Genomic DNA, 27395 nt, shown 5'->3' with positions numbered 1-27395 from the left:
GGTTTCATAAGAAAATGATTATTAAGATTATAACAGATGTTAAATTGATTTCATTGAATAAGTTTCTGTTGAATATCACCTTTACTTGTACTCATAAGTGAATTCGACTGTGAATGAAATGACTTTTGTATATAATTATAGCTTTCATTTATTTATGTATTAGGAATGAAGATATTTACTAATTCGGACTAAGATTAGTTATCTTAACCACTATTCTTGGAAAAAGAAAATATTAAGATTTATTTAATAAGTCTAGATACATAGTACTCTACAAATATGAGCTGATGGTTGATGTCTTTGAGTCAGTCAGTCAGTTACAACGTAGGACCAGGAACATATATGTATCTGTCCAAGTTGCCACACTTCATTAGCACAGCGAGATGAACACCAAATTCATAGGAGTTACTTCAATGGTGGTAATGTATAAAAGAAAGATTGTATATAAGGATATAATACAGAAAGAAAGGTATAAAGCACTTTGAATCTCATAGTTTAGGGAAAGACAAAGAGTGTATACACCGACGCCATTATGATCGATTCTGAGCAATGTCACCCAGAGTCTCAAACCATTGGTTACGACAATCACACAGACCCCAACCAAGTAGTCTGCTTCTACCAACATGGCTCAGATCAGAAGTTGGTGACTTCAAACACTGATGCCACGTTTTGGTTTGGTCGCCCCTAACTTTCTTCCAATCATCTCCAACACTAGTCAGCATTATGCGTCATGGTAAACGGTGTTCAGGCATACGTAACACATGGCCCAACCATCTTAGTCGATGAAGATTTACAACCTCATCGACTGATTTACCATCATTCCCCAATAACATGCGTCTGATCTCACTATTATTCACCCGGTGATCCCAGGAGATGCCAGCAATATTTCTAAGATATCTGTAGTCAAATACTAATAACTTATAAGTATCTTCTACTCCTAATGGCCACGTTTCGCAGCCGTAAATTAGGACAGGGCGAACTGCCGCATAGTATACTCGTCCTTTAATTAATAATCGGATATCTCACCTTTGCCATAGGTGACGTAATTTGACAAAAACCAAACGAGCTCTATGAATCCGTGCTGAGATTTCTTCAGACTTCCAAGATAAGTGAAGTTATTGACGCGTTCGACTACTTCACTCCCCATACTTGATGTCTGTGAAGTCAATTTTAATAAAATAAATTGTATCAACAAATTAACAGTCACCTTTTGAATAAGACTATGATCTTTTTCTAGGAAAATTGTTTAACAAGACTAAATCGGTTTTATATATTTCAGTGATTATATAAGAGAGTGTAACAAGAAAAACTGCATCTACACAGCATGATGAAATTATTTGGTAAAAAACAATGTCATATGAGAAACCTGAAACGAATTCATTTTACTGATTAATTCTACGTAGAATCTGGAAAATGTTTCACATTTGAAAATAAATTGACTGAAGTAATTTACGATTTAGTCAGTCGGCTACAATGTAGGACCAGGCACATATATGCATTGGTCCAAGTTGCCTTATCGTATTAGCACAGCAAGATGAACACCGGATTTGTGTCAAAAGATGTATTCCGTTAGGGAATCAGTGTAACCCAAAAAGTAATAGACAATTGTTTCATTCTAGTAGAATTATCCTCAGTAGTACACATCTACGACCCGTCTAGAAACCGAACCTAGAATCTTCTGAACCAGAATTGAACAGTTAACTACCAGACTAATGATTTGGCAATATTGCGAAATCATCTTCCGATCTAGTCGGTAAGTAATGTATGTCTTATACATAATATGGTTAGAAATATTAACTCACTGGTTCAAAGATTAATCGCTGGCTGCTAGGTTTGATTCTAAGAATGATTGTGAATGTGCGCATTGCTTAGAATTGCTAGACACTGAAGAAACACAGTTGTCCACTAACTCTCGACTTTCATTGGTTGTCTAACGAAGGTTATCTTGTGGTGAAAACTGTAGAATTCAACAATCTCCACAAACTTCCTATGCTAATATAGTAATAATAACTCAAATATTACGATTTACCACTCACACCAATATATTCATTACGATTAGAATGATATTTCAATGACATCAGTGTAAGCGCAATTCTGGATAGCTATTATGAACACACTGGAAGAATATGTATTGACTAAACATACATATCTCTATATATTTGCTAGACAATAAATTTAATGGACCGTATTAATTGTCTCAGTGGCCAGAATATACAATATCAAATAATTTAACAAAATCAAAGACCCATTTTTCTCCATTCAGTGACAAACATATTATCATTAATTACCCAAATATAAATTCGAAAATATCCTCAATTACACAGGAAAATTTATTATGAAAATCATGTTAAGTTACTATTAAATCTCAATAATTGAGTTCATGAATCGATTGAAGCTAAACCACTATGGAAAACCTAGAAGCATTGGACGGCCGTTTCGACATAGTATGGGGCTCCTCAGCAGTGCTCATCCAAGACCACGCCCGCCTTACGCGAGATTCGAACCCAGGACCTATCAGTCTCGCGTGCGAGCGCCTAACCACTAAACCACTGACGATTTACATACTAGGACGAAAACGGCCGTCCAGTGCTTCCAGGTTTCAACTATTGAAATCACTAAAATCTCTACAAAATCCCTTCTGATAATAAACAAATCTGTTTATAATATTTCAATAATAAGACAAAAATGATATTGATCAATATAATTTCTAAGAGAACTTCACCTTCTAGAAACTTTCACACACCAAAAACGATTTGAGAGTAACTAATTAATGTTATTTCTTTAAATGCGGTTTATTAATAATTAGTTATAAGTTTAAATTTTGTATTATCTGAGTTTGTTTAAAATATCAATGGTTAAGATCATGAGTCAGTTGAAGCTAGACCACCATGGAAAACCTGGAAGCACTGGACGGCCATTTTCGTCCTAGTATGGAAATCGTCAGTGGTTTAGTGGTTAGGCGCTCGCACGCGAGACTGATAGGTCCTGGGTTCGAATTTCGCGGGAGTTGGGGATCGTGGATTTGCACTGCTGAGGAATCCCACAATAGGACGAAACGGTCGTCCAGTGCTCCTAGGTTTTCCATAGTGGTTTAGCTTCAATTGATTCATGATCTTAACCGTTGAAATTACTATAATATACAGAAAAACCCATTTGTTTAAAATAGACAACAGAAAGGAATCATATATTGATTTTAAGTGCAACCTCAAAATCTCCAACAATTAAATAGGTGTCCAAGAAAAAAAGAATAAAGAATGTTTGACCAAAAGAAACATGAACAATGATAAATAATTTTAGAGAAAATTTTTTCATTTTTTATTTTGTTTTATAGACTTACCTACGTATCAATAGATATGGAAACCAGTGTACAGGTTTATGACTGTAAAAATCCAAAACTTCTAAACGATCTGTTGTTAAACGTAAATAACAATCTGGTTGACATAAATGTAATTTCATCCAATCACCAGCTTCTTCAAGAAGTGCAGGAATTTTATCCTCTATAAAAAAAATTAATAGTTGAAGAGTGAACAAATCAATGAGTATAGAAGTTGAAAGTATGCTGGGAAAAAAAGAAATAGATGTAGTTTTATTGACTTTTTTCGTTGAAACTTTCAATTAAAGAGTAAAGACAATACTACAAATGAGTAAGTCACCCACTAAAATGAAAGTTGTCAAACATTTACCTTAGTAGTAGTTATAACATTTCTCACTTTACACTTTTGTAGAACTATTGAGACAATTCAAAAACACTAATAGTTTAAAAGATAATACACCATTAAAAATCAAAGAATACTTGGCGGCTATTTCGACACAGTTTAGGACTTCGCAATAATGATTATCTACGGTCTCAGTAAAAAAACCGTGGATTTAATATCTACGTGCATTGTAGGATTCCCTTATTCGCCCAAAATTCTGTGGTTAACATTTTTTTAACTATCGTTAAATTAGAAACTTAGATTGGTATACATTGAATATTATTGATTAACATCCGTCTTACTACCAAACTGGTTAATCTAATATGGTTAGTTGAAGGGATTTTGTGGGGGTTAGTCATATTTGCAAACTGTATCTGCCACTGTTGGAGTACCAGTTGATCCAGAGAACACTGGACAGCTGTTTCATTCTAGTATTAGACTATTCATCAGTATGTGCCAAAGGCCTGAACGGAGATTGAACTCAGGACCTTCGGATTTTAAACGGAACGACTGACCCGTAGAATCACTAGGTCGTGGGTGATGAACTTCAGAAATTTCAAGAATAAGACAGTTTTCACAAAATGATCAAATTCAAAATTGTACCAGTTTATGCCAACTCAGTGAACCTAGATGTTAACCGTCCATTGCGAGAACTGAAGGTCCTTGGTTCGATCTCCGGCTGAGGTCGAATTTCACACTACAGAGAATTCTCATACTAGATACCGAAGCACGCAGCGATAAACCACGCATCCCAGAATGTGCTTTGAACCAAAATACAATTTCGTCCCCGTTTCACTGAATAAATAGAGAATATAGAAACATATTCAGACGTCCCACTATCGTGGTATTTCTCGACCTTAAGGCGGCATTTGACTATGTTGATCGTGAGGTTCTGTGGCAGTGTTTGTCACTGAAAGAAGTGCCAAAGAAGTACATTAACTTTATAAAGGCTCTCTACTCGAACACACATGGTCAAGTGAGAGCTTATGGCGAACTGTCATTAGAATTGATTACCTCAAATGGTGTTTGTCAGGGCTGTTCGTCCCGTCCTACTTTATGGCAATCAAACATGGCCGGTGAGAGTAGACGATATTCGTAGGTTACTAGCATTCCATCATAGGTGTCTTCGAAACAATGCTAGTATATCATGGTACCATCGAGTAAGTAACGCAGTTGTTCGAAAACGGGTACTAGGTAATGATGGCAAATCAATTGATGAAGTGGTGAAACTTCATCAGTTGAGATGGCTGTGACACGTGTTACGTAGGCACAACAACGAACCACCCCGACCTGCAATGTTTTATGGTGTAGGAGTAGAATGGAAAAAGCTAGGTGAGGCCAGAGCAAAACATGGCACAAATCCATCAAGTCACAGACAAGTGGACTAAGCCATCTTGGTAAGTGTAGGCTACCTGGTTGGGATCCGCGAGATGATAGCAACCGATGGTTAGAGACCTTGAATCACATGGCTCAAAATCATCTGCAATGGCGCAGGTGCGTCCACTCTTTGTGTTCTCCCAAATTCTAATCCTCTGAATTCTTCATGTCCCTGTATTCTCTTTCACTGGATTATACTCTTTGAATAACATCTTCAAACCCTAATCTTTCCGATCACTGCTTATACTTTTACTACCTCTACCACTACGGAATTTGAATTGACAATTATATCTCTGTACCAATGTGGTATGGCAACTCGAACTGATGTACGTACATACAAAGCTCTACGTTGTTACCGACTGACTGTTTAAAAATGATAACTTTTTATTATGTATTTTGAAATTTCTACATTCTCATAATGGCTAACAAAAAACTCGAACTTCTGCGTTGTCATTTCCTCCATCCATTTTTTAGAACGTATATCTATTGCTCAACTTAAACCTAATTTGATTTATTAATTATGTCTATGATCTACTTGCACTTACGCGATCCAAAAATTGTTTACATCCTAAAATAAACCTAAGTAATGACAAAGTCTATAAGTCTTATCGCAGTAGTATGGAAAATCCCTTTCTCTGTCGTCTGGAGAAATGAAAGGAGATTGCTACGGTATTTGTGTATCAGAAATATTCAGCGATGAAAAATATTTTATACTAAACGAAATTGATCGTAAACAATGACGTATGAGTATGAATAGCAGCTAATCTCTGTTTAAAAACTTTACAGATACGTGTTTTCGAATACTCACATGATAAATGTATGTAATTATCAGTATAGGGTTGTGGAGATTATTAAGTTATTGGTTGAGATCTTGAACCGATTGATGTTAGAACACCATTGAAAGCCCGGAAGCACTGGACGGCCGTTTCGTCTATTACGGGCCTATTCAGCAGTGCGCATCCACGATCCCACTCACGGGATTAGAACCCAGGGCCTTCAGGCTCGCGCTTGAACGCTTGACCTACTTGGCTTCTGAGCCGGCATCTAACGGTGTTAATGTTTAGCCTCAATCAATCCACGAAATTGCGTGATGCCAGCTCAGAGGTCAACTAGGTTAAGCGTTTGTGCGCGAGACTGAAGGCCTTGGGTTCGAATCCCACGAGCGGGATCGTGGATGCGCACTGCTGAAGAGTCCCAAAACAGGACAAAACGGTCATCCAGTGCTTCCAGGTTTTCAATGGTGGTCTAACATCAATCAGTTCAAGATCTCACTCAATCAATGTATATAAAACGGGAAGTTTGTAGCAACTTTGCATGTTTTGTACTGAGAAATTTTTAATTCAATTGAACATGTGGTATGGAATAATTATTATTAACAAAAATCAATATCACAACTGCATTTAGGAGTGACTACTCAAGGTCGAAATACCATTACAAATGATTTACTCGGTGTTCCACAACGATTAGTTATCTTAACCACTATTCTTGGAAAAAGAAAATATTAAGATTTATTTAATAAGTCTAGATACATAGTACTCTACAAATATGAGCTGATGGTTGATGTCTTTGAGTCAGTCAGTCAGTTACAACGTAGGACCAGGAACATATATGTATCTGTCCAAGTTGCCACACTTCATTAGCACAGCGAGATGAACACCAAATTCATAGGAGTTACTTCAATGGTGGTAATGTATAAAAGAAAGATTGTATATAAGGATATAATACAGAAAGAAAGGTATAAAGCACTTTGAATCTCATAGTTTAGGGAAAGACAAAGAGTGTATACACCGACGCCATTATGATCGATTCTGAGCAATGTCACCCAGAGTCTCAAACCATTGGTTACGACAATCACACAGACCCCAACCAAGTAGTCTGCTTCTACCAACATGGCTCAGATCAGAAGTTGGTGACTTCAAACACTGATGCCACGTTTTGGTTTGGTCGCCCCTAACTTTCTTCCAATCATCTCCAACACTAGTCAGCATTATGCGTCATGGTAAACGGTGTTCAGGCATACGTAACACATGGCCCAACCATCTTAGTCGATGAAGATTTACAACCTCATCGACTGATTTACCATCATTCCCCAATAACATGCGTCTGATCTCACTATTATTCACCCGGTGATCCCAGGAGATGCCAGCAATATTTCTAAGATATCTGTAGTCAAATACTAATAACTTATAAGTATCTTCTACTCCTAATGGCCACGTTTCGCAGCCGTAAATTAGGACAGGGCGAACTGCCGCATAGTATACTCGTCCTTTAATTAATAATCGGATATCTCACCTTTGCCATAGGTGACGTAATTTGACAAAAACCAAACGAGCTCTATGAATCCGTGCTGAGATTTCTTCAGACTTCCAAGATAAGTGAAGTTATTGACGCGTTCGACTACTTCACTCCCCATACTTGATGTCTGTGAAGTCAATTTTAATAAAATAAATTGTATCAACAAATTAACAGTCACCTTTTGAATAAGACTATGATCTTTTTCTAGGAAAATTGTTTAACAAGACTAAATCGGTTTTATATATTTCAGTGATTATATAAGAGAGTGTAACAAGAAAAACTGCATCTACACAGCATGATGAAATTATTTGGTAAAAAACAATGTCATATGAGAAACCTGAAACGAATTCATTTTACTGATTAATTCTACGTAGAATCTGGAAAATGTTTCACATTTGAAAATAAATTGACTGAAGTAATTTACGATTTAGTCAGTCGGCTACAATGTAGGACCAGGCACATATATGCATTGGTCCAAGTTGCCTTATCGTATTAGCACAGCAAGATGAACACCGGATTTGTGTCAAAAGATGTATTCCGTTAGGGAATCAGTGTAACCCAAAAAGTAATAGACAATTGTTTCATTCTAGTAGAATTATCCTCAGTAGTACACATCTACGACCCGTCTAGAAACCGAACCTAGAATCTTCTGAACCAGAATTGAACAGTTAACTACCAGACTAATGATTTGGCAATATTGCGAAATCATCTTCCGATCTAGTCGGTAAGTAATGTATGTCTTATACATAATATGGTTAGAAATATTAACTCACTGGTTCAAAGATTAATCGCTGGCTGCTAGGTTTGATTCTAAGAATGATTGTGAATGTGCGCATTGCTTAGAATTGCTAGACACTGAAGAAACACAGTTGTCCACTAACTCTCGACTTTCATTGGTTGTCTAACGAAGGTTATCTTGTGGTGAAAACTGTAGAATTCAACAATCTCCACAAACTTCCTATGCTAATATAGTAATAATAACTCAAATATTACGATTTACCACTCACACCAATATATTCATTACGATTAGAATGATATTTCAATGACATCAGTGTAAGCGCAATTCTGGATAGCTATTATGAACACACTGGAAGAATATGTATTGACTAAACATACATATCTCTATATATTTGCTAGACAATAAATTTAATGGACCGTATTAATTGTCTCAGTGGCCAGAATATACAATATCAAATAATTTAACAAAATCAAAGACCCATTTTTCTCCATTCAGTGACAAACATATTATCATTAATTACCCAAATATAAATTCGAAAATATCCTCAATTACACAGGAAAATTTATTATGAAAATCATGTTAAGTTACTATTAAATCTCAATAATTGAGTTCATGAATCGATTGAAGCTAAACCACTATGGAAAACCTAGAAGCATTGGACGGCCGTTTCGACATAGTATGGGGCTCCTCAGCAGTGCTCATCCAAGACCACGCCCGCCTTACGCGAGATTCGAACCCAGGACCTATCAGTCTCGCGTGCGAGCGCCTAACCACTAAACCACTGACGATTTACATACTAGGACGAAAACGGCCGTCCAGTGCTTCCAGGTTTCAACTATTGAAATCACTAAAATCTCTACAAAATCCCTTCTGATAATAAACAAATCTGTTTATAATATTTCAATAATAAGACAAAAATGATATTGATCAATATAATTTCTAAGAGAACTTCACCTTCTAGAAACTTTCACACACCAAAAACGATTTGAGAGTAACTAATTAATGTTATTTCTTTAAATGCGGTTTATTAATAATTAGTTATAAGTTTAAATTTTGTATTATCTGAGTTTGTTTAAAATATCAATGGTTAAGATCATGAGTCAGTTGAAGCTAGACCACCATGGAAAACCTGGAAGCACTGGACGGCCATTTTCGTCCTAGTATGGAAATCGTCAGTGGTTTAGTGGTTAGGCGCTCGCACGCGAGACTGATAGGTCCTGGGTTCGAATTTCGCGGGAGTTGGGGATCGTGGATTTGCACTGCTGAGGAATCCCACAATAGGACGAAACGGTCGTCCAGTGCTCCTAGGTTTTCCATAGTGGTTTAGCTTCAATTGATTCATGATCTTAACCGTTGAAATTACTATAATATACAGAAAAACCCATTTGTTTAAAATAGACAACAGAAAGGAATCATATATTGATTTTAAGTGCAACCTCAAAATCTCCAACAATTAAATAGGTGTCCAAGAAAAAAAGAATAAAGAATGTTTGACCAAAAGAAACATGAACAATGATAAATAATTTTAGAGAAAATTTTTTTCATTTTTATTTTGTTTTATAGACTTACCTACGTATCAATAGATATGGAAACCAGTGTACAGGTTTATGACTGTAAAAATCCAAAACTTCTAAACGATCTGTTGTTAAACGTAAATAACAATCTGGTTGACATAAATGTAATTTCATCCAATCACCAGCTTCTTCAAGAAGTGCAGGAATTTTATCCTCTATAAAAAAAATTAATAGTTGAAGAGTGAACAAATCAATGAGTATAGAAGTTGAAAGTATGCTGGGAAAAAAAGAAATAGATGTAGTTTTATTGACTTTTTTCGTTGAAACTTTCAATTAAAGAGTAAAGACAATACTACAAATGAGTAAGTCACCCACTAAAATGAAAGTTGTCAAACATTTACCTTAGTAGTAGTTATAACATTTCTCACTTTACACTTTTGTAGAACTATTGAGACAATTCAAAAACACTAATAGTTTAAAAGATAATACACCATTAAAAATCAAAGAATACTTGGCGGCTATTTCGACACAGTTTAGGACTTCGCAATAATGATTATCTACGGTCTCAGTAAAAACCGTGGATTTAATATCTACGTGCATTGTAGAATTCCCTTATTCGCCCAAAATTCTGTGGTTAACATTTTTTTAACTATCGTTAAATTAGAAACTTAGATTGGTATACATTGAATATTATTGATTAACATCCGTCTTACTACCAAACTGGTTAATCTAATATGGTTAGTTGAAGGGATTTTGTGGGGGTTAGTCATATTTGCAAACTGTATCTGCCACTGTTGGAGTACCAGTTGATCCAGAGAACACTGGACAGCTGTTTCATTCTAGTATTAGACTATTCATCAGTATGTGCCAAAGGCCTGAACGGAGATTGAACTCAGGACCTTCGGATTTTAAACGGAACGACTGACCCGTAGAATCACTAGGTCGTGGGTGATGAACTTCAGAAATTTCAAGAATAAGACAGTTTTCACAAAATGATCAAATTCAAAATTGTACCAGTTTATGCCAACTCAGTGAACCTAGATGTTAACCGTCCATTGCGAGAACTGAAGGTCCTTGGTTCGATCTCCGGCTGAGGTCGAATTTCACACTACAGAGAATTCTCATACTAGATACCGAAGCACGCAGCGATAAACCACGCATCCCAGAATGTGCTTTGAACCAAAATACAATTTCGTCCCCGTTTCACTGAATAAATAGAGAATATAGAAACATATTCAGACGTCCCACTATCGTGGTATTTCTCGACCTTAAGGCGGCATTTGACTATGTTGATCGTGAGGTTCTGTGGCAGTGTTTGTCACTGAAAGAAGTGCCAAAGAAGTACATTAACTTTATAAAGGCTCTCTACTCGAACACACATGGTCAAGTGAGAGCTTATGGCGAACTGTCATTAGAATTGATTACCTCAAATGGTGTTTGTCAGGGCTGTTCGTCCCGTCCTACTTTATGGCAATCAAACATGGCCGGTGAGAGTAGACGATATTCGTAGGTTACTAGCATTCCATCATAGGTGTCTTCGAAACATTGCTCGTATATCATGGTACCATCGAGTAAGTAACGCAGTTGTTCGGAAACGGGTACTAGGTAATGATGGCAAATCAATTGATGAAGTGGTGAAACTTCATCAGTTGAGATGGCTGTGACACGTGTTACGTAGGCACAACAACGAACCACCCCGACCTGCAATGTTTTATGGTGTAGGAGTAGAATGGAAAAAGCTAGGTGAGGCCAGAGCAAAACATGGCACAAATCCATCAAGTCACAGACAAGTGGACTAAGCCATCTTGGTAAGTTTAGGCTACCTGGTTGGGATCCGCGAGATGATAGCAACCGATGGTTAGAGACCTTGAATCACATGGCTCAAAATCATCTGCAATGGCGCAGGTGCGTCCACTCTTTGTGTTCTCCCAAATTCTAATCCTCTGAATTCTTCATGTCCCTGTATTCTCTTTCACTGGATTATACTCTTTGAATAACATCTTCAAACCCTAATCTTTCCGATCACTGCTTATACTTTTACTACCTCTACCACTACGGAATTTGAATTGACAATTATATCTCTGTACCAATGTGGTATGGCAACTCGAACTGATGTACGTACATACAAAGCTCTACGTTGTTACCGACTGACTGTTTAAAAATGATAACTTTTTATTATGTATTTTGAAATTTCTACATTCTCATAATGGCTAACAAAAACTCGAACTTCTGCGTTGTCATTTCCTCCATCCATTTTTTAGAACGTATATCTATTGCTCAACTTAAACCTAATTTGATTTATTAATTATGTCTATGATCTACTTGCACTTACGCGATCCAAAAATTGTTTACATCCTAAAATAAACCTAAGTAATGACAAAGTCTATAAGTCTTATCGCAGTAGTATGGAAAATCCCTTTCTCTGTCGTCTGGAGAAATGAAAGGAGATTGCTACGGTATTTGTGTATCAGAAATATTCAGCGATGAAAAATATTTTATACTAAACGAAATTGATCGTAAACAATGACGTATGAGTATGAATAGCAGCTAATCTCTGTTTAAAAACTTTACAGATACGTGTTTTCGAATACTCACATGATAAATGTATGTAATTATCAGTATAGGGTTGTGGAGATTATTAAGTTATTGGTTGAGATCTTGAACCGATTGATGTTAGAACACCATTGAAAGCCCGGAAGCACTGGACGGCCGTTTCGTCTATTACGGGCCTATTCAGCAGTGCGCATCCACGATCCCACTCACGGGATTAGAACCCAGGGCCTTCAGGCTCGCGCTTGAACGCTTGACCTACTTGGCTTCTGAGCCGGCATCTAACGGTGTTAATGTTTAGCCTCAATCAATCCACGAAATTGCGTGATGCCAGCTCAGAGGTCAACTAGGTTAAGCGTTTGTGCGCGAGACTGAAGGCCTTGGGTTCGAATCCCACGAGCGGGATCGTGGATGCGCACTGCTGAAGAGTCCCAAAACAGGACAAAACGGTCATCCAGTGCTTCCAGGTTTTCAATGGTGGTCTAACATCAATCAGTTCAAGATCTCACTCAATCAATGTATATAAAACGGGAAGTTTGTAGCAACTTTGCATGTTTTGTACTGAGAAATTTTTAATTCAATTGAACATGTGGTATGGAATAATTATTATTAACAAAAATCAATATCACAACTGCATTTAGGAGTGACTACTCAAGGTCGAAATACCATTACAAATGATTTACTCGGTGTTCCACAACGTCACTCCCAGATAGAACAAGGCACACTTTGACTGAAAACATGATAATCGTAAAACTTTTACTCAATGGTATACATTTTGTTACAATCGGGAATTCTAGGTGTGTAATATTGCAGTCAATTTCTCGTTAACATACAATGGAATTAGAATTATACACAAATAATATTTTCAAAATGATTTTTTAACACTCAGTTTCTGTTTGTTATTTCTAATGGCGAAAGTATACCATTAGTTTGGGTATCATGATTATTTTTTCATTTCTTTAGATATTGGATCTGTAAATTCCAATATATTCATCTCACTTCGTTCTAAGTGGTATACAGGGAAGAAAACATATCAATAGGCGCTTGGTTCTGGTTTAAAAATCCCAGTATTTAGCATCGCAATAGGTCGTAAGCCTATTTATTATTGTGTGTATGCACAGTCAACACCCATAATTATTCGGGTTAAATGCAGGCGAGACTCTAATTTATGGACGAGCCAATCAGAAGCGGTTTGGATATTTCAAGGTTATGGAGCCAACTTTAGTGCTTAATGCTAACGTACGACCGGTTCACACGGAATTTTGTACAAAACGTGATAATTGAGAGGCTATAACAAATAAAACGGTGAGACTATAATTTGTGGACGAATCAAGATAAGAGATCTCGTATTTTAACGCGAAGGCCTTTCATCCATTTGGCTAAATAAATTTCTGGCATTATAGATGATGTCAGTTCGTGATGAAAACCCCATATATAATTCCTAAGGCAAATTACGACAATCATCGTGAACTGGATAATAAAAGGACCAGTAACACTGGCTGCAGCCAGGTTCTAAAATATATACGGATGGTTGGAGAGCGTACATACTCCTACATAGACTTGGTTATGTGCATCGTGTCGTTATCTACAAGTAGCATTTTGTGCACTCAACAACCGCAGCGCACATAAACAATAATGAAGCTACGTGGTCGATGCTGACAGAGTTTTTGAGACTTAATCATGGCTCCAGATGCCGACTATTCTGTAACCGTATGGATGATTTCCTCTACTCCATGAATTGCGATTTTAGAACCTCTGAACCTCTTTCTAACCTTGACAAGTTTTTGAACCACATATAAGTGTATCCGCTTTTTTTCCATGGTTTTGTATAATATATTTTTACTCTATACTGTTTGCTGTTTGGCGAATATTTCTCAAGGTCACTTAAAATTCGTTCAAAGGTCGTCTGTAAGTTAGAGTCTCGCCTTACTGTCCACAAGCGCATTCCATGAATCTAAAACATTTTATGATTTTCTCGTCAGTCAGTTTTCCCATGATTATAAAGAAGGTAAATATAGAAATTTAAAAATGTAAAGTAACTTCCAAAACCATAAACGTTAAAACTACGACAAGGACAACTAAATGAATCTTACAGAGTGAAGCATGATGAAAAGAATTAAATATTCATGGAACCATTTAGTGTCCCTTAGATACAACAGAAACATTCTTCAAACGAGAAATTTATCCGTAAATTGTTTGTAAGCCAATGCGATGGAATTTTGAAAATCCATTTTCAAAAACAGGCTATTTTACCTCTTGCAGTTGTGTAGTACTCATTACTCGACAAAACATCACATAATGATGATTATTACAACCAGTCTCGGATAGTTCCAACATTTGACATATATCAGTAAATATTTATTGATAACATTTATTCCTCAAAATGAGATGTACAATATAGACACAAACTATACATATTTTTGGGGGCAGGAATTACGCACTAACTTTAGGAATTTACATTTTATAATGTACGATTTGTCAAGCAAAATGAGTCAAATCCATGCTTGAAATATAAGTTGTTTTTTCCTGAATCATTAGGTCTAAAGTTTGGAAGTGTTCCGACAAAATCGTTGCGAAGGTCCTCTAACTTACACTTCGTTGATATTGATCATATGGTAAGTAGAACTGGGGATTCAGTGATTTTTCGCATACCATTCCATTTTCCTGATGAGGATCGACCTAACCTGCTGCACACAATCAAAGCTGCAGGTTAACAACCGCTCTTTGTATTCAAAAGAAGTTTGTAAGTCCAGTTTTTTTATATAGACAGATAGCCAACAATAAACAACCCTACCAATCCTTTGAACCCTTTGTTTGAAGGTTTTTCTACACCCCTCTTCTTCAACATTTGTATATTCATACCGACTATTTACTCATTCCTTATTACATAGTTCATGATCAATTAAATAAGTTTACTTTTTTAAACCATGACCCGATTCCTATGTCAATATATTAGTTCATGTTATCATGCTGTTTATCATTTACATATTTATTACTACACCTGTCACCTTATTATCAGTTCATACTCTTTTCTTATTTAATACTTTTCAAATTTGTCATTTGTTGGCTTGATAAGGTTAATATTCTGCACATGCACACGTAAAATAAACTCTGAGGCATATCTAATTGAAAGCAGTATGGGTAGCTTATTTGTTATTCAAATTTACACTATGGGAATTTTTAATATCCCGAAGTTAGTAAAAAATATATTTTAATCTGGTCCCAAAACTGCATCGTTTAAGAAGATTGGAGATTCTGACGGATTTGGTATGATTGGTGATTACCATTTCTCCAGAAATTCATAAATACGTTGTGGCAGTTATTTATTAATGTTTAACATATATTAATTATTTTGCAACCGCTGAAGATACAAATGAGTCCCAAAATAACTGCGTCTCATTAGAAAGCTCCTATACATGTATCTAATAGCCCAGGTAACTGGTATTGATTTTGTACATAAATGAGGTTTCTGTGACCTCTTATAGTTACTTTCAAGCACCCTCATTGTCAGTTGTTTTACATATGGCTCTTGATGTACGCTATCAGATGACGTCCATTAAAAAATTCACTGGTATTAAATGTTTTTATAAAAGGTTGATTTCCATTTTATTGAAGGCCAGATATGATTGGCTCCCCTTTAATAATGAGTGACAGTTCTATGCAATAATAATGTCATTAACTTAACTAACATGAGGTATAGCTAACATTTATTTTATTTCATGATTTACTCAAGTGCATCTTGGACTTCAAACAAGCCTTCAAAATGTTTTTCATCAAGTGGTTGAGACGATAAAAACGAATTATTATTTGGGTATTTTTAGGAATTAGGAACTCCAAGTACAAACTGAGACAAATTAAAAATTTTTGTAGGCAAAATAGTAAGGTTTTGTGGTTATCAGTAATTAATTAGGAAGGTTTTTTATTTATCTGTAACAGTGCTCCAGATAATCTAATATGTCTAAAGTAGCGTTTTTTGATTCGTATGTTTTGCAAAATGTATCTAGTAAATTGTACAATAACATATTAATAACATGAACGCCCGCTTTACATTACTTAGCAAACATTACTTGATGTATAAAATTCATAATATTGTATGGACACACACAATGACTCTATATCTCTTTCAAAAATAATGGAAAACAAAACTAATTAATTAATCAAACAATAGAAAATAATTTAAAGTAAATCTTGAGAACAGGAATCAAAGAAAATGCCTAACGAAAACATGCTAAATTGAATCAAAATATTACAAACCGAATAAGCATGTACAAACAAGTAACCAGTAGAATGATTTTTCAGTCACTTTGCTAATCAATACTACAGGATATTACCTATCTAATATTTTTGGATATTGAGTTTTCAGTAGAATTTTTCACTCTTCTATTCCAACCACAGTAGTGTTTCTACCGTATTACTTGATCTGTGAATAATTCATCATAGTGCAACCAAACCTTTTACGATGATTCTTAAAAGATTAAGTCAGAGTTACATATATAGTATAAGTTGTAAAATGATTAACATTGAATAGTTTTAACATTTCTGTCATTGACCGATTATATCAAATAAAAATAATGTACACAATTTAATAGGATTTTGAGTGAACTTTAGAAATATGAAGGGGTATTAGCTTGGTAGTTCGACTCGAGAGATTTTGTCATCTGAATAGTACCAATAGATCGCATTAGAAAGTAGGGCTTCAAACAGGTTGCATAAATTTGTATTCATTAACTGAGTTACGTTGTTGATAGGGATGAGGAAAGAAATAAACTCTAATTTGATCCAAGTTGCGTCGCCTATGAATATCTCGCCATTAGTTATAAGCTTTACACGTTTGTTGCTCGACATTTGTACTATATATTGATATTCTTTTGATCATACCTAATTCTTAGGTTTCTAACTTGACATTATTAAGTAGACTACGTCAAACTGTCTTTCTGAAATTCGTAGGACATTTGTCAAGTAACGTTGCTCTTGTGGCACAATAAAGTGTTGTTATTGTCAAAAAGATGTCTTGGCTCCACTTTAAAGTTGGCGAGAAGAATCATGCAGCTAGATTCAATTTTGTTTAAGTGTTGTCCACTCCAAGGCTTCAAGAGTTTTGTGCCTAGCTGATTAAAAATCGCCATATTATATTGACTTTAGTCTATGAAGAAAAATCAAAAAACATTCCTTGGTATACTCTTAAAATATGTAGATGTTTTGTAAATGGAGAAATTCTCACAGTAAAGAAGGTCTTCTAACTACCAGACACTGCTGTAAGATGTGAAATGAGTGTGCGTCATGAATAATGCGGCGTCGAAAAATTTTTGAAGTAATTTACACAAGTGTCAACAATAAAAAGAAGTGTTCAAAGTAATCTTAAAACAGCAAAAAGTCACCAATCGAACCTCAGTCATGAGAAGTAATAATATAAACATGTTAATACTTTACAAGAACATAAAATGTTACTATATGATAAATTATATCTTATAACATCTGGTCAAATAATTATACCTGAAGAGTATGCCTCATAAACTTCATTGTCCATTAGTCCATCGTCAAATTCACTTTCACAAGCCTGTGAGTTTGGTTTAAGTGACATAAAGCTGCCAGCTTTGCTAAGCGTTCCCAAATTACATGCCAGGTCTCTGTTATTTGAAGAGCCATTTCTCGACTTCTTCCCTATACATGTCTTACAAATGGCCAACCAAGTGGTGATCTCGTTCTCATCTTCTGTAGCAATGAGAAGTTTTTTATTTCCGAAAACACTCGAAGGCACAAGTTTAAGTGCAAAGGAGGCACTCGAGTTAACGGCCTCTGTTCTCATTGAACATGATTTATATTCACTTAGATTACATAGTGCAGTGAATGGTCTCGTAGCAAAGTTTTCTGGCCGATACGGACTTTTTTCAGGGAGTTTATCAACGTTGTTCTCTATGCAGTTGTTATGTTCACTCAATAAAATCGAAGAAGGTAGTGATTTAATGCACAAAAATGTGTCGGTATCATCAGTTAAAAGTCTTACATCACACAGAATCCATTCATCCTATTAAATAAATCAATTATGATTTTAAATGAAACTATCTTACTTTGGCAGCCCGTATATAATTCGACTTTACAAAAAACCTCCCGGACAGATTCATAACAATTCTGTATTAGTACCTAGGTCATTGATGTGAATAAAAATCATGTGATCGATTTAAACGAAATAACCGATATTTCAGACTTTGATCTGAAAACCTAACATTCTGTAACTTTTTAACTTTAACGCGCATAACTATTGACTTTTTAGTATATGAGACTGTAAAATGCGGTGTCATGACATGACGTTAGTACTAAATAATTGAAATTAAATTTTGAAAGAATTCGTCATTTGTATTTCGAAAGCGCAAACGAAGAAATTGGGAGAATAATTATTGATATATAAGGGTATATATACATGTTCACGGCCAAAGAGTATTATGGGCACAGAATGCTGATTTTCTCTGAATGATTGTACACAATTGTTAAGAACTTCGATTTTCAGTTTCAGTTTCAGTTTGGGAAGGACAGGAGGCTTGATGGCCTGTGTTAGTCCTGGCAATGGTGGTCTCTCAGTTGATACAACTTTCTTTTGAAGGAGTCGACGAATAGAGCTTCAACCACGTGCTGAGGTAGTGAATTCCACTCTTTGACGATTCGATGGGAAAGTTGATAGTCAGCTTACAAGTAATTTGTTCTGGGCTTATGAACTTTTTTGGAGTGTCCTCGTAAATCCTCTGTTTTAGAAGACAAGAAAAATGAGGGCATATCAGATGCGAATATGGCACTAAGCAATTTGAAAACTGTAATCAAGTCGCCTCTAGTTCTGCGATATGACAACGGGAAAAGGTTCAGCTTGGCCAGTCGAGCTTCATACGGAAGCTTCACTATTCCGGGAGTCAGCTTAGTTGCCGTTCTCTGAACCTTTTCCAGAAGCTCACTATCTTTTTAGAGCAGGGACTAGCCGCTTGTATGCAGTACTGAAGTTTAGGACGTACGAACACCGTATACAAAGTCAAAAACGTTTTAGCGTCGACATGACTAGAAGCTCTACGTATTGACCATAAGGTTCTAAAAATTTTGGCGGCTATTGCACGGCAGTGTGCAGTAGTCTTTAGGTCTTGGCTAACGATGACTCCTAAGTCATTATATATCTGGACGACAGGTAGCTCAGTGTTATTCATCGCGTATGTATCTGTACCATGATGACCAATATGCATCACAAGACACTTGGAAGTATTTATCGGCAGCTGCCAGGTTTGAGACCATTCAGATAATTTCTTCAGGTCATTTTGGAGTTCCAAGCTATCAGGCTTACATCGCATCGTTCTCCATATCTTGACATTGTCAGCATGTAGCAAGACCGATGATGATAGGAAACGAGGAAGGTCATTTGCATACTTTATTAGCCTAGGATGTAATTCATCGTGCCCCGTGGATTTACCTATGTCAAGCTTAGTTAGTAGACCAAAGACATCGAGTTCTTTAATGGTCATGCTATCCAGTGTATGTGTAGGGGGATCTATGGTATATACATTGCTAAAGTAGTTCGAGAACACTTGAGCCTTACCAAAGTCGTCCTCCATTAATGATGCGGCAGTACTGTTTCCCCATAGAGCAGGAATAGTTCCTCTTCTCTTTGTCCTTTGGTTTATATAGGAATGCAAGCGTTTAGGACATTCTATGGATTCCTCAACAATTTTTTCTCCGTGCAGCTTTCTAGAGTTACAGAGGGTCGAGGCACCGGTATTCCGAGCTTTTCGGTACTGAAATTTTGTCTCATCGGTCCCCAGTAACCTAAATCTGTCCCACGTTTTTCTTCTTTTACGGAGAAGGATGCGGACCTCCCTACTGAATCATAGTGGGGAGTATCTCAGCCCTCTTGGTATAGTCCAAGGAATGTGGGGTGTGGTACCTTTTAAGTATGAATTTCGAAATGGGTCCCAGGCCGTTTCAATTGAGGACTCTGGGTCTATTGTCCAATCTACTAACGATGTTGAGTGCATGATATCTGTTATGTTTGCTTTCCAGACGTTAGGTCTGGACTGGACTGACGCGTGCTCGTGACTGACAGTTATATAGAAGTCGAAAGTTAAAACTGCGTGATCACTCTTACCTAGGTGTGGCATATGTTGAGTGAGTATAAAATCTAGTAAGGATGATTCAGTGTCCGGGTCGTACCTAGTCGCTTCTTTCACATGTTGCAATAGGGCACATGTGATAACCTCATCAACTAGTTCCTGCTCGAAGGAATTTTCTGACGATTCAGTTCGCAGATTTTCTCAGTCTACCATTGTTGCATTAAAGTTCCCTAGGACTAGACATCGACCACTTTGTGACCAAGTATTGAGACTGCTTAGCAGGACTTCATTTACCTCACAGCTTGGACTGCAATAGACCAAACCGATCAGCAGCTCTTGTCTCTTGCATTCAAGCGGCAACTAACTAATCCACACGTCCCACTATCATGCGATACACTGCCGATAATGGCAAATTGGAAGGCATTCCTGATGAATAGAGCTACTCCCCCTCCTTTACGCTTTTGTATTCTGTCGGCCCTTACTAACATGAAACTCTTGAAATCAAGTTCCATACTATCTATAGCCTGTGTCAGCCAGGTTTCTGTAGCTGCGATTATGTCTGGCTTTGTAGAGTCAATCTGTACATCTAGTTCCGATCGCTTATTAAGTAAGCTTCGGGCATTGGTGTAGCAGATCCGAAGCTTATTTGGGTGGCTTCGTGCTTCACTCAGAGTGGCTTCAGCATCATACTCTGTCGAAGCCTTACAACCCGAAAATTTACTATTTGCAGGTCCTTTACGCCAACGTCTAACCTAAGTTGTAGTTCTTTCTCGGCTTCCCGTCTTTTTACGCGGTCTGCTAATGGTAAATCCTTACGGATAAAAACTCCTGAACCCTTTAATTTATGTCCATTCTGTAAAATTAGGTCGCGTTCGTTCGATGACTTGAATACTACTTTACGCAGACTGGATTGGTTTGGTTTCAAGTTCGCTAGACTCCCTAGTCTGTGCACCTTTAGCAAGATGACCCGGGTGATATTTTGAGGCATGAGTTGATTAAGCAGCTGTTTATTCAGCACACTGACATGCTTAAAACGAGCTTTTGGTCCAGAGCTCTCACTCTCCTTGATTCTATGAAAAATAACTAATCTGTCGCTGTGATCAGCTTTCGATTTTCCGACTTTATTTAGGAGGGCAGGATTCCTTTTTATATCGCTACGTTGTTTCTTTCTTACAACCTGTACCCATTCGTCAACGGTGCTAGGAGAAGCAACAACAGTTGCGCCAAACCTACTGTTGGATTCCGGAGGGTTGTCGACGACTTGGGAGGTCAGATTATGTTTCCTGCTAGAAACCGATTGAGCCTTGCGACTGCGACTTCTAGGCGTTTCCTGTTGGATCCCACCTGGGAGACGGGGAACAGAAGAACCCACTTTCCTTGAAATTTTGTTCAAGGCAGGCCCCTTTGGAGACTGTTTTTCCTTCCTTGATCGGTATGAGTCACCTATTTTCGAACTCACCTGAGTTTACTTCTTATCAAGTTGCGTGTCGACAGAGCGAGTGCTGTTTGATGTGTCCTGATTACGCTTGCTAAAACACTTTTTCGCAACGTCTAGCAGTGAGATGGCCTCGGTTAACAAGCTGTTTGCATTTGAAAAGCACTGTCGACAAAGCCAAACGCTACCCTTTTACTGAACCTTTTGAAGGCCGCAGGCGTTAAATTCGTGCAAACTTCGTGGTACCAACCTTTGCACTCATCGCACTACGTGCCGCTTTCAACGGGATAACGACAACCCGGACGTTGACAACTGCGTTTTTGCACTGTCCGGTCATTAGAGAAGGTCCTTTTCGGTAAAAAGAGAGAGATGCAATAATGCTCAGCGACAAAAAATGATCTATGACCAAAAAGGTGGAGAACTGTAGATTGTTAGGACCAAAAGTACTAACAGATACAGTAGAAAACAAAGTTGTTAAGTCTATCGAAGCGCCCAAATCACCCGATTGAGATACGCGCAAAACCGGAGTTTCCAAAACAACGATTCGTCTACAATAGCGGTTCTTTATTAAATAATACACAAAATGTAGTTACAAACATCAATTTGTGAGGTGTCTAGGCGTTTAAACGCGTCCTTCAAGAATGAAAATAACAAAAGCTTCCTGTAGGAGTAACATAAAGAATAATTATAACATACGATAGTACAAAGACAGCCGATAGCTGTGTCTAAATTTGATAACAGTTTATGAGCAACCGAAGCTCAAACCAAGAGCAAAACAATATGGAAACTGTTGCATTTAAACAAATGCACAAGACTGTGGATAATGGCTACAACGATTAAGATACAGTAATTATAATGATAAATACAATGATAAGTACAGTAAACGTTATAAGTATATGTGAACATTCCAGAATATTATTACAACTTGCGTTACAACATAAGTGTGAAAATTGTTGGGAATACAACGGCTTACTGAATGCAAATAAGTAGTATATGACAATATACAAAAGAGTAGAAAGAGAACGAGTAGGAACAATGTAAGACAAACTCAAGAGTACCGACGATAAACTAATTGAGAAACAGTAAACGATACTCTAGTCGAATGCTTTAACTGAAATAAATTCAATTAAAGTGAGAACAGTAGTATTGATACGTAATAAACGATCAAAACAATAAAATTTACTCAGCGAGAAAAATACCACTGTCCTTTTCAATTAGCGCACTTCTTTTTATAAATATTTAGACGAGAAAATTTGAAAAAGGTCCAAATTACAGATTTTTTGCTCTCGATGCAGCAATAGTCAAAAATTAGTCAATTTTCAACTACTACATGGTTTTACGGCACCGTTCAAAACCATGTGTATCAAACAGTAAGAGCAAAGAATTCTTTCTAATTAGCGCGTATATTTTATTGACATAATGATGTCACAGTTGCTCGGAGCTTGACAACTTTCTTACCAGTAACACCTTTGTAATATACCAGCCCAGTCAAATCACAAGTAAGAAATGAAGAGGTTCAAAGACATATTTGAGAGGCTACCGATATATCGGAAGGCCTTTAGTCTGAGCTGGTTAACGGTTGTGAGGGGTGCATAGCACAGCTTAGCCACTCGAGACCTGGTGCGGGTGTGTGATCGACCTCTTTCAGCTAGGTGTTTCCAGCAAGACAATCCGGTCGAAGATTAGTCCGTTCGCAACTTGTTGAAGACTACACATAAAACCAAAGTAGTTTGCCTTTGAAAGTATAGTAAGCTGAAAGTAATACGAGATATCTTGATACCATATGATAGGATTCTAACGTCAAATGAAACAAAAAGGCTTTTGAAGCAATCAGAACACTACAAAATTAAGTCATATGTTAAGTCGGTGTTAGAGACAAACAATATGTTAAATCCTCAGGTTTAATCTGCCTCCCTTCCAATCAAAGAACTACTTTCGTTTCCACTGCAAATGGATATGACTGCACTTCAGCATATCCAAAAATTAGTCATGAAGGCATTTCGGAACTAAAGTTCAATACTTGTGAGGAACTCCATCAATCAACAGATATTCATCCATCAAAGAAATCATTTTGACTATTTCAGGCATCCTGAGCACTTCTAGAACCCTTTAAAATACCTGATTATTCTAGGAACGTTCTTTTGAACCATCTGAACACTAATCTCTAAAAAACTGTCAATATCAGTAAGACTAGTGAATTCAAATGGGCGGACTACTCATATTAGAAGTTACTTGATGTACAAAATTATGAACGAACGACAAGCAGAGGACTTAAACAGAATAATTTCTCTATATTAGCTCTAGACGAATATATTGTTAATTGAATATGTATATATGGAGACTGATTGTTTAACACTGTCTTTGAAAGTGCTCAGTTATACAATCGGGTAACTCAACCATATATACCCTGGACTGTCCCAAAGAAAAAGAAGCACGGACATCCCTGTTTAGGGCGGGATATTCGACGCTTACTAAGACAAAAGAAGAAATGCTGGGATGTTGCCATCCGCCTTGGCACAGCAGGTACGATGGAACACTACAGATCGATAAGAAACGTGTGTATAACTAAAATTCGGGAAGCGCAAAGAAAATATGAAATGCAGCTGGCAGAATCTGCACTCAAGCAGCCCAAGAGGATATTCTCGTACATAAACTACAGAACAAGGACTCATCACTGGATTCCCAACCTAATTAAAGTAGGAAGTGAATCTGAAATGATAGAGGAAGATCAGGAAAAAGCTGAGGTTATGGCTGACTACTTTGTGGCAGTTTTCACTCAGAAACCTCCTCTAGAGAAAGAACCAGACCCAATTACAGAGTCAACAAACCAGCTGCTCACCGTGAACTTCGACCAAAACGATGTGCTTAAGGCTCTTAGCACCCTAAACATAGAGAAGTCAACAGGACCAGATGAACTACACCCTAAAATCTTGAGACATATTGCCGAATATATCGCAGCCCCACTGACTGTGATATTCAAAATGTCACTTGACCAAGGTGTGTTACCTATGGACTGGAAGGACGCAATCGTCACTCCCATACATAAAAGTGGTCTACGACAAGTTCCATCAAATTACAGACCCGTAAGCCTCACCAGTGTTGTAATTAAAATACTGGAAAGGATAATCAAACGAACCATAACAGCATTTATGGAAACCAATAACTTGCTGAACATGGCACAACATGGTTTTAGAAAGGGTCTATCCTGTACAACGAACCTCCTTATAGCTAGGGAGCTCTGGATTAATGCGCTAGACAACGGAAACTCAGTGGATGTTGTCTACATAGACTTCAGTAAGGCTTTTGACAAGGTGCCAACTAATAGACTGCTATTGAAGTTGGCAAACCTTGGTATTGCCGGACCTCTTTTAAAATGGATTAGGGATTTCCTAGTAGGTCGTAGGCAAAAGTAAGAATAAATTCCAAGTGCTCCATCTGGAGACCAGTACTTAGTGGAGTACCCCAAGGTTCCGTCCTAGGTCCTTTACTTTTTATAATGTACGTTAATGATCTTACAAGTATAGTACAGTCTCCAATGTTATTATACGCTGACGATGTAAAAATTTAGCGAGTAATAACTGGAGACACAGACGCATTTACTCTTCAGGCGGACTTAAATAATATGATAAACTGGTCTAAAGAGTGGCTAATGCCTATCAACTCGGAAAAGTGTGTCTACATGCACTTGGGGAATTCAAAGGTTAATACGTACAACATAGGGGATGTGTCATTACCCGTAGTCCGGTCTCATAAGGACCTAGGGGTGACAGTAAGCAATGATCTTAAGACGACGGCCCATTGCCGGGAGGTCGCAGTTAAGGGGTTTCGAACCCTCTGGGCTTTAAAAAGGACATTCACTAAGCTTGATACTACCATGTTCACCACATTATACACATCCTTAGTGAGAACTAAGTTAGAGAACTGTGTTCAGGCTGCAAGCCCCTGTTTAAAAGGTGACTCAGACATACTAGAAAAGGTACAGAGGGCAGCTACGCGTGCAATTCCGGAACTCCGGGGTTTATCATATAAAGAGCGGCTTGAAAAACTGAACCTCTTTACTCTGTCCTGTCGCAGACTAAGGGGAGATCTAATATTGATGTACAGAATACTGAGAAATGATTTCGGACCTAACTTATTCTCTCTCTTTCTTCCCACTAGATCGGGACACCTCAGAGGACATAGCAGGCGAGTAGAAAAGCCAAGAACGAACAAAATACCCCTGGCATACAGGTTTTCACACTGAGTCATCAATACTTGGAACCTGCTGCCTGAAGCAGTGGTATCCGCACCTTCAATTGACTCTTTCAAGAGAAGACTGGACACTCACAGAAGCATACTAGAAAAGGAATAACATAGGCCATAGGCCTTCTGTCCTTACTACACAAATCTGAATCTGAATCTGAATCTGAATTTGAACACTGGTTTTACCGGGATGCGTTACCGCGTTCTTCTGTTTTCCCAATTTCGCTTTTAAGGGATACACTTACATCTCATAACTACAGATTGAAAATCGAAGACCTGTCAAGAGAATGGCAGACTTCAGCATTCAACCAGTTTTCAGGCTACCTGAATGGATCTATGACAATGTTCAGTTACATATTTGGTTAGTGAAACAGTTTTGAACCCCCCCACCAAGAATACTTATCGAGTAGTGGTTGATAGAACGGGTCTATCGTGTGCTTAGTTGTGACTGGAGATAATCTGCAACCAGAAAAGGAAGTTACGCAAACATATAAATTAGTGTTTCCGTCTACTAGCCTCCGTTTGCACGTATCGATAGTTAAATTGTTGTGCTGTAGTAGGTCTATACCAATGATTGGCATGTGAACGTCTGCAACAATAAAGATCCAGTGTATGGGTTTGCGTAAACCCACGTTAAGGTAAACGTACCTTTTACTGTATATGGCGATAGGCTTTCTGTTTGCCGCCTGTAGATTTAAAACTGATTCGTGAAGCCGGTCGTTCGAATTTGCAGTAAGGGCGCTAACTTCTGCGCCAGTGTCGACGAGGTAGCGAACTCTCGTTATCACATCTGTGACATATAGCAGGCAGCCATGTTCGCCGGCTACGGTTACCATTAACGCGTGCCGGTTTGGAAGTTTCCCGAATTGTTTTTCGTGTCAGTCTATTTTGAGTCGGGGAAATTGCAGGGTTTTCTGCAATTTCTGGAGGACTTTCCATACTGGTTATGATACCAGCACCAGTCTGAGTTATCAGCCTCCCGTGGTCTAGAGACAGATCACTTACGTGAAGTGCCTCTTCATGGGGTGTTTGACCGTTTACGGTCATTACGAAATTTAAGATAACGTGTAAGTGTATGACATAACTTTTTTATGTCATTCTGGGTTGTTTGAGACTTTTCTTTAACTGAAAAAACCTCGGCATTAGATTTCGTGATTTCTAAAATGCGGTCAGCAGATGCAGCCAGCTTGTCTAAGGCGTTGTTTTGAAACGAGACCAGCACAGTTTGCACCTGTTGAGGACGTTTGGATAAGAAGAGTTGTTTAAATAGGCCACCATCGAAGGTTCTTTGACCTATAACCTCTCTCATTCGATGCAACATGCCCATCACAGAACCGTGTTGCAGGTCCATGTTACTAAGGAGTTGGTCTAACCTTTGTCTATCGGTTAGGTCTCCGCGTTTGAGGATAGATCGTTTCAGTGTTTCGTAGGGTCCAGAAACATCACTAGTAAACATACTAGGTGTTACGT

At 37.5% G+C, this 27395-nt stretch overlaps 1 protein-coding gene across 2 annotated transcripts in view; it reads right to left on the bottom strand.

Annotated features, from left to right (window-relative positions):
* The window catches only part of MS3_00008008 (uncharacterized protein), a 71157-nt gene extending 52720 nt beyond the window's left edge, over positions 1 to 18437 (bottom strand). Inside the window, exons 1-3 of one of the 2 annotated variants that reach the window (XM_051216343.1) lie at positions 18236 to 18437; positions 17661 to 18192; positions 9673 to 9832 (exon numbers count right to left, since the gene is read on the bottom strand). In XM_051216343.1, coding sequence (XP_051066920.1) covers positions 9673 to 9832; positions 17661 to 18192; positions 18236 to 18289 — 746 coding nt within the window. In that variant the 5' untranslated portion in view covers positions 18290 to 18437. Of the gene's footprint in view, positions 1 to 3334; positions 3727 to 9672; positions 9833 to 17660; positions 18193 to 18235 lie in introns of those variants that run through there. The other variant, XM_012937408.3, reaches the window with a different exon arrangement.
* Between the last annotated feature and the right edge of the window lie 8958 nt (positions 18438 to 27395).

The sequence above is a fragment of the Schistosoma haematobium genome, chromosome 4 (assembly GCF_000699445.3).
Source record: "Schistosoma haematobium chromosome 4, whole genome shotgun sequence".
Lineage (NCBI taxonomy): Eukaryota > Metazoa > Platyhelminthes > Trematoda > Strigeidida > Schistosomatidae > Schistosoma > Schistosoma haematobium.
This window is presented reverse-complemented; position numbering and strand designations above follow the sequence as displayed.